Source organism: Anneissia japonica, unplaced genomic scaffold (assembly GCF_011630105.1).
Source record: "Anneissia japonica isolate Jap-2015-1 unplaced genomic scaffold, ASM1163010v1 scaffold287980_len571666_cov165, whole genome shotgun sequence".
In the NCBI taxonomy this organism is placed as follows: Eukaryota; Metazoa; Echinodermata; class Crinoidea; order Comatulida; family Comatulidae; genus Anneissia; species Anneissia japonica.
Genome location: NW_022720008.1, coordinates 127,409 through 136,895, shown reverse-complemented (window position 1 = coordinate 136,895; position 9,487 = coordinate 127,409). Strand labels below are relative to the sequence as shown.

At 34.8% G+C, this 9,487-nt stretch overlaps 1 protein-coding gene across 1 annotated transcript in view; it reads left to right on the top strand.

The window, feature by feature from the left end:
- The first annotated feature begins 652 nt into the window (after positions 1-652).
- The window catches only part of LOC117111166 (E3 ubiquitin-protein ligase TRIM71-like), a 13,505-nt gene continuing 4,670 nt past the window's right edge, over positions 653-9,487 (top strand). The window contains exons 1-4 of the mRNA XM_033254041.1: positions 653-785; positions 3,571-3,660; positions 5,234-5,620; positions 8,331-8,702. Coding sequence (XP_033109932.1) covers positions 3,633-3,660; positions 5,234-5,620; positions 8,331-8,702 — 787 coding nt within the window. The 5' untranslated portion in view covers positions 653-785; positions 3,571-3,632. The remainder of the gene's footprint in view (positions 786-3,570; positions 3,661-5,233; positions 5,621-8,330; positions 8,703-9,487) is intronic.

Genomic DNA, 9,487 nt, shown 5'->3' with positions numbered 1-9,487 from the left:
TCCAGTGGATAATTTAAAAAAATGAGTTAGTCATTTCAGATCTCAGTATGTCAATTCACCAAAACAATCATACAATTTAAAAATGAGATATTTTTTTCACTTTAAATGTTAACTTGCTTATTTGTTGTATAGCGTTTTTTAAACTTACATCTGTGGTTCTTTCTTTACGTTTTAATGGGCTTTTATTATTAATGTTGTAGAGTCTTTCCAAGTGTTTCAAATTCATTAATAGATTTGTTAATAGATTCGGTAAAAAAAATACACAACCTACATAGGGCCTAAATCTGCCACACTCAGGTTGAAACTTACATGAAGCCTGTTTTTCTTTAAATTTATACAGCACTATTTTTGTCAGATCTCCTCCTCAGAAATCTATTTTAGTACAATTTGATCATCTAAGCCACTAACATTTGTGAAATCTGGGGGCTTCACTTCCCACCAACTGGGGCTCTGCTTCTCGACTCCACCAAAGTTGTTCGATCAGTAGGTCTTAGTGGGTCAATTCAAGCTATTGTACCCACTTCTCAAACAAAAATATGGAATCATCGTCACTGCCATTGAGTGTAACTCATGTATAGAACGGAGTACAAAAAGGTTGGTATCACACATTACTGACTTTGAATAGCATACCGGTATAAAGCGTGTGTATAAATACCACTGCATCCACAACCAATTGCAGTTCCTTTTTGAGATTTTTTAGCGTCAGTTGCAGTTATTAAGCTTTAGAAAATAATTATTGTGAATTACTTCACTACTTCCAAATACTACATTGAGAATAATACAAGGTAAGAATTGAAATTATTAGTAATAATTATACAATTCTAGAGGACAAAAATGTGATGGATAGTTTGGTATAGACCAAATAAATCAAGACGGTAATTAATTGAATAATCCCAATTAAGAAAAATATTTAGAGTTTTGTTGAATAATTTAAAATATGCTTAATTATATATTTGAGTTATTTATTTGGATATTTAAGCAATGTTGATATTGTAATAAATCTCTATTGATAATTGAATTAATAGCCATTAATAATTAAATACAATCAATTCTGTCTTCTTCATCATAATCAGTACATTTATAATCTATATTAGTTTACATGAGAATTTATATTGTTAATGCAACTAATTCTGAAAAATTGTTGATATTGTCAAAATAAATGTTATAATAAAGTATATTAATCTAGAAGTGTGTGTTCATAGTCAGTGGCGGCGTCAGTGGCGACGCCAGCGGGGGGGGGGAACAGGTCCTTAAGCCCCCCCACCGTACAAGTCAAGCCCCCTTTGGACAGAGCTTGTCGGGCACTGTCGGACTAAAAAAATATAAAAATAGGCCCACGCCAAGACAACACAGGTCCGTCACAGTCTGAGAGTGTCATTTATGGCCATCCAGAGGTTCCTATTCTTTAAAGAAAATTATTTGGGATGGGGAACACACTCTCAAACCATTCCCCCTGTCTCGGGCCTACGAGCTCAAGTTCCCCCTGCCGGACAGCTCAGTCCCCCCCCACCCCCAGAAAATATATCCTAGAGTCGCCACTATTCATAGTGTAATAGTTAAGCCTAGAAAGCAAGTATTGTGAATCGTGTAAGGTGTTGGACTTCTGATCTGGAGTTCGAGACCGACGCTTGTCACATTTCTTGTGTCCTGGGGCAAAGGCACTTTAAACTACTTACGTTTGCCTCTTTCCACCCAGGAGTATAAAATTGGTACCAAATAAGATGATATGGCAATGCAAGTATTAGTCTGCATCGGAATTAAGTTATACACACGATTAGGAATACTCCCACGAAGTGGAGAAAGTTATTACTTTGTACTGGTTTGATCAGGATCCGATGACTAGGGCAGTGGCGTAGCTAGAGGTTTGGCGCCCCGGGGAAAGAGTAGAAAATTGCGCCCCTTCCCCATTATAATTATAATATTTTGAAATAAATTTATATTGGTTGTATAGACTTTAAGGATATCCGTACCGTACGTCCATATCATGCACTGTCTACATAAAATTATTTAACCACGAATAACTATTATTATTCTAGCTTTCATGTGTTCTTTCTTACCAGTGTGGCTCCAGGATTTGCCCGAGGGGGTCCGAGGTCTGGGGAAAGGGGGGGGTGCAGCTTTCCCCTAAGGGGGCCTGGCGCCACCCCTGTTTCTTACTATTGAAACGGCATTACGATGTTCGGAACTTTGTGTACAACTTTACCATTATCCTGATTTGTAAGCCAGTTGTATTTATCGCATACAGCTTAGTTTTCTTATTCTCTAAATTTATCTTATAGTAGAGTTTTGTAAGTTTCTGAATTTTTAACATTATTTAAATTCGCAACTGAATTTTGTGCTTTTGCATCAGCAATAACATGATCAAAGTTACTGTAGTAATGTTGTCTGCTTCATCACGCTCAGTACTAAGTAGTGCCAAAGCAGTAGTCTCGCTTTTCCAATCGTGGCTCTGAGATGTGGCAGGATGAGCTTTAGTCATGTAGTCATTACAGAATAGGATAAACAAAAAAACAAGAGAAAACGGTCGAAATGGACTCGAAAAGAAATCACAATCTATAATATTTGCCAATTAAAACAACTACATTCAGATTCTTGTTATTAACAGGAAAATATTTATGCCTGACAACATACATCAATTTCGTCGTATTTTTCAAAAAATTTAATAACAACATCTCCAGCGCCTTGTATTTCTTGGCAAAAGGCGCGGTATAAATCTCCATATTTACTATTATTATTATTATCATCATCATCATCATCATCATCATCATCATCATCATCTATTAATATTATTATTATTATTATTATTATTATTATTATGATGATGATGATGATGATGATGATTATTATTATTGGATCTTCAACAATTGCCTAGAGGTACGGCATACCTATTCCAATGGAGAGTACTGTATTTCAGGGAAATGTTATGCCGTCTCCCAGCATCTGGATATTGACAGAGCTATCAAGCGTTTGTTGTTTATCTCACGCTTTCAGGCTTAAGAGCCAAAATCTGGCTCACAAAATGTAATATTACCTATATTAAAAATTATGGAAACTTTAATATAGGCCTTCGGCTTCCAAAAAAAAAAAGAATCAATTGCATTTTTGAATGGCTCATTTAAAATTACCAAGTAAGTTATTAACTTCAATCAGAAACAGATCGAAACATTTTTTTCCCATAACTTCCTTAAACTGATGAACAGACAGTTGAAGGGTCCTAAAAAGAATCAATGGCGGAAGCACAATGTGGCCAGGATGGCTTAGGCCCACGCAACAATTTTTATAAGTGGGCCAATCCCAAACTTAAAATTTTAATATTAAATTTGCCAAACATTAGGCCAACTTTGGGCGAAGCATGTATTATTAGTCCATGGTCGGAAGGTAATTTGAGATTGCAAAGGAAAACCTGGGATTTTGAAACTACCCACCCTAGTCAATGATGTGAAGGTTGTAATTAGTGGCACCACCATCTGCCATTACAATGGTTTTGTTCATCCATTAAGTAATTGCCAAATGAATGAATAAATAAATAAATAAATTGCAGTGTATGTTTCATTTTACATTTCTCTACAGGCTTCTGCTGACACAGTCAACAGTCACCAACAAAGCAAAGAAGCTGTATACTGTTAGCAACTATGGCAGCATCCGTAGACTTTCTATATAGTACGACTTTTTGAATTTTCATTTTCACAAATGAAAGGCATACTAAAATGCATCTTAACTTAACAGTCACTTCAACCTCCTTAATAAACCTGCCAAATATGTAACGTAATTTAATAAGGGAAAGAAATTCTTCAGAAGACAAATATTGGGTCAAAAACAAAAAGTGTTTGTTTGTTTGCCCTCCTTCACCCGCCCCTAACTCACTGAAAAAAATAGGGTGGAAAAACAAAAAAAATTAAACAAGTTTTTTTTAGCCTTTTTCTTTACAAATTATAAAAAAATGTGAGTAAATTTATCTTTATTTTTTTGATAGATGCCATTCTAGGATTCTGTGGGTTATTATATTCCATCTGATGAGTATCTTAAAAAAAAAAAAAAAAAAAAAAATCTTTTTCCATCCTCCCCTTTTTAACCTTAAAAAAAGGGCAAACCAACAATTATTTTTTTAGGTCTTGTTACAATCTTAGTACTCTAATCCTCATTCAGGCTTAGACTCAATTTTGTTTTGTCGTATAAGCAGTGTCGGATCCAGGAATTCGAAATAGAGGGGCCCAAATAAAGAATTTCACAGGTAGGGGACTGAAAAAGTTTCCCCTTGATAGGGTTGCCTCTATTCAGGGGGGACTCTAAACAAAAATGTGAAACTGTCCCCTTAATAGAAGTTTTTTGCATGTTTTCGTGCAAGAATGGCACACATTCCTTATAATTTTATTTTTAATGACGAGCATATTTTAAGAATCAGTTACCAATAGAATTAATAGCAATAATTTGCAATGCAAATATAATTCATTTATAATATTAAATCAGAAGAAATGTAATTAAAACAAACAATAGTTTGAAATGCTAAAAATATTACTTCATCTTCTTCCTCCTCCATTCCTCCATTAACTCAATCCTGAGTATTCTGGCAGTATTATTTCATGATGCAATTTTAATGACCAAAATACTTATTTTTATAGTGAGTTTTCTATTAGATGAAATATCATATTAATAGGCTAACAATTAAAATTAAAGACCATGCTATGGTATGGAATAGAATCCTATATGAAAGTACACGAAAAACAAAGACAAAGATTTAAGTGTCAAAATTGATAAAGATACTTAACACATGCAGTAGGCTTATACCGATGTTCACTCTAAGAATTCAGGGGAGAAAATTCTAGTTTATTGCTCTAAAGGTGTCAAAATATAGAGTTGAATGAATTTTTCTTATTTTGAGACTGCTGTAGTTGTAGAGAGACAATTAAAAATAATATCATCTGCCCCTGGGCCTTTTAACTGTCCCCTTAATAGGGGTTAGTTGAACATTTGGTACACTCAAAAAGTGTCCACCCGTCCCCTTAATAGGGACGTCCCCTTAATAGAGATTAGCCGTAGTGTTAAATATATGTGCCCCCTCGTTTTACGGAAAAGTGTCCTCTTAATAGGATGTCCCTGAATGGTGTGTCCCAAAGGAGGGGTTCTATTGTATGTGAATATTAATTGATAATGGTTTGCTTTTTAGCATATTGAAAAATAAATGATATAAAGAAAACTGTTTTAACATTTACTTTCTTTGAATTTTATAATGCAGAAAATGATTTTTACGTTATAAGCGACGATGCGGAATGGGAGAAAACGACAATAATTGAATTGCAGAAAAGAAGACCAGGAATAAGGTGTATTTGCAGAGATGAATGGATACCTGGGAAATACAGACTTGAAAATTTAACTGAACCAGTTAATACATGCAAGAAGGTTGTTGTAGGATTTGCACCATCATCAACTGGCAGTCCAAATTTTCTGGCACAAACTGTTGTTCAAGAAATGCTGGATAGCAATAATATTAATGAAGGAAAGCTTATCCCTGTAAGGATTTCAAGAAATGCCATGATACCAAAATGTCTGAGGGTGTTAACGCCAGCAAATAGTTGGGAACATAATGTATATGAGAAGTTGCTGCGGGCATTAGACGGAGAAAGTAGGTCTTAGTCTTTTTCTTCTTTAATTTAAAAGCTTTAATTTTTACGATATATTTACGTTTTAGCATTATATTTTCCGTAACCTAGGATGGGACACATTAAAGTACTATCCCTCCGTGTCAGAGGGAACCTGAAACTCATCAAGGGTAGGGGCGTTCACCTCCTTGCATTATACAGACCACACTTTGCCGATTGTAAAATGTGTCTATTGATTCCCCTTTCTACCAGCTAAACCGACAAAACTAAATTTTCAAGGACATTACTATATAGCAGTCTTGATTTAAATTTTGTAGAACTAAATGCATCCTTTGAAAGCCTTGATCAATGAGACTCTAAAAGTTGCTTCAGGAAGCTTGTTCCACTGTTCGGTAGTTTTGACGAAGAAATGGTTCTTATTATAGTCTGCAGATGACATTGGAATATGATAGCAAAAATATTTTCTCTTCTTTTTGGTTGTTGATGGCTTTTGGAAGCAAGTATCATTGTGATTGCAACTTGACTATAATGGAGTTTATAAAACTTGGCAAAACGGGCCTTTCTTCCCTACTCTTTCAATGTTTCCCACCCCAATCTGTTGAGCATTGTTGTGACTTGGCTTTCTGTCCATTGAGACAAACCATGCTGCCTTCCTTTGAACTTCCTTTAGTTTCTTGGTGTAAGGATCCCACAAAACCCGGGCATACTCTAGCAGGTGTCGCACCAAGGGTTCGTATGCCATACTTTTCAGTCTTGGATTATTATTGTTAATGTTCCTTCTCAGGAAGTCGAGTTGGCCTTTGAAGCTGTAACATTGATGTGAGCGTTCCATCGGTGGTCATTTTGTGATGTTCAGCCCCGAATACTTCACCTTCTTAACGTTAGCTATGGCTTGTCATTTAAGGTGAAGAGGTTTTCAAGCGGCCTTTTCTTCCTGGAGATATATATAACTTAGCATTTTGTAGTGTTAAACTCCATCCCACATTCTTTGCTCCATTCATCAAGGATGCCAAGGTCTCTTTGTACTGTCTTAGCATCTGCCTGCACTACAATAGTTATATATAACATTGTGTTATCTCGAAGAGGCGAACAGATGAATTTAACTTTAAGTGGATGTCATAAATAAAATATATGAATAAACAAGGGCCAATTACAGACCCTTGAGGTAATTCAGAGAGTATTGGTACATTGCTTGATGTAGAACTATTAAAAAAACACATTGGTGACGATTTCTAAGAAACTCTGTGATCCATGCATTTATTTCCATTGATACCATATCATTTTAACTTTTTAACTAGACATCTGTGATCTACCTTGTCAAATGCTTTTGCAAAATCGAGCACACTTACATCTGTTTGTTTGCCACCTTTGGTGGCATTTACAACATCATTGACAAACTCGACAACTGCGTATGGCAGCTCCGCTTGCTCCTGATGATGGGTATAGAGGAGTTGGTGGTGCTCAACATGGGCCATGAAGCAGCTAGCGATAATGTGCTCCATTATCTTGGATATTACGCGGTAATTTCTTTTGTCGTACTTTTGAAATTTCTTAAAGATTGGGACCACATTTGCACCCTTTCATTCATAAGGTATACATCCAGTGTCCATGGATCTCTTAAAGATTTCGCTAAGATGTTCAGCTTTTTCTTCAGCAAATTCTTTCAGTACACATGGGCTGATGTTGTCGGGGCCAGGAGCCTTTTCTGGGTGGATATTCTATAAAAGTTTTACTACTTCACTGGATGTGATCTCAGGAATATCAAGAATATCTTTGAGATGAGTAGGAAGATCGTTATTGGTGATGGTGTCATTCTTCTTTATGGTAACATTTCTAAAAGGCTACTAGTGGCAAACGATTTGGCCGTTTTCAATTAATATTGATCTGTAGAACCGGTGACACCTTCCATACATGGATTTTCACAGTTTGGGGTCAAATGTTACATAGGGTAAACCCCCAAAAATTGATTGAAACCTACTTCTATCGATTTGGTCGTTTTCAATCAAACTTAATCTGTAGAACCGGTGACACCTTCCATACACGGGTGTTTACAGTTTGGGGTCAAACGTTACATAAGGTGAAACCCCCAAAAATTGATTGAAGTCTACAGTACTTCTGTCACAAATAATATAGCATAGTTTTTACTTTGAGCTAAGCAACAGGATAAAAAGACGTTTACCATTTGTGTGCTAATAAATAGAGTAAAGTTCTAAGTTTAAACTTTTAACACATTATTCAATGAGCTCAAATTTACCTGGAATGATCAAAGTTTTTTTTTACAAAAAGTTTGCCCTTTTAATGTCTATTTTTTCAATATTCATTTTTATTTGTCATTTAACATTAGGATCTTTCAGTTTTAAGTTTTTAATTTTTTAATACTAATTCTTTAAACACTGAATCCTTTTAAAAGCTGATTTGTTTTACCATTGAATCATGTTCTATGTTATCCTTTATGAACTAATTTACAATAATTCCCTTTTAACCTAAATCCTTCCTAAATTAAATGGTCAACTAATATTGTCTATATTCATTTAATACTAAGTATTTGTTTAGAACTGTCATCTTTTTTTTTAATGAAATCTATTGATTGTATTTGCTTTGTTTTTTTTAATATAATATATAGATATTATTAATAATAAAATATTGATTGATTAAATCATTACGATTATTCTACCCTTTAAGACAGATTTTGTTTCCCCTAAATATATTTTTTGCATTTCGTTATTTTTATAGATATCAAATTAAAAGTCTGTAATGATGTCGATGACGCCTGTAGTTCTGTGCATCATCGCCTTCAAAAATTGTTTGAGATAGATAATGAAGAAGGTTACAACATGTGGAAGAAAATAAATGACTTACTTTCGAAAAAAGAAACAGACTTAGAACTGCAATATGCAAGAGATGGATCTATAATATTTTATCTTTCTGTGTATAATCCTAATGCTTTGACGACTTTATGGAAAATCCATTTGAGTGGGCATCTTATTAAAGAGTTGGCCAATATATTGATACCAGAAGATCTACAGGAAGAATTTTTTAAAAAATGGGCAACAAAAATAGATGAGACTGAATACCATTCTGTTCTTCATAAGCTTAATGATAAAGGTAAGTAAGAAAAGTTTGATCTCAATTAAATAAAGTTTGTTTCATTATATTTTGATACAAATGATCTAAATGAGACTCCATCTGCTGGAGAAGCTTGTACCACAGCCTTTAATTTTATGTTAGCATCAAAATCGTACATAAAGAGGGACCAATATAGTAAATACTGTATGAAATTAAATATTGACAAATCCCTCCAAGTGGGAAATTGGCCAGTAAAACGAGAGGAAACCCCAACCTTTAGTAATGCGGTAAAAACAGAAAATATGCACTTTATTCATTCACATTCAGCCAAAAGTCTAACTAATAAATCAACTCCTAGATTACTCCGTCTACAAAACAGCTGGTAGGTAACAGCTATCAATGTCAAGCTATAATTTTAAAGGCAGAAAAAAAAAATTCTGCTTTTAAAGAGACCCGATAAACGCAAATGAAGATCAATCTCGTATTTTCTCATAATTTACATGAGAATATTAGCCTATATAATTATTCCTTATCAGCAATAACAATGGCGGATCCAGGAATTCGAAATAGAGGGGGGCCCAGGAAAGGACTTTGACAGATAGGAGTCAATCCACTTCAGATCCATAATAGTGGGGCTGAGTTAAGAAAATTTAAGATTATGGCACCTCTAGATGTCCGGAAATGGCGCTCTCAGACAGACGCTCACCCCGAAAAAATAATACTTGTCCCCCTCCTCAGTCGCCCATCAATCAATGCATGCTCAAGTAGTTGAAAATCACTTCGAATCACCTTACTTTGCGAGCTAGTGCCCTTAACTAATCAAC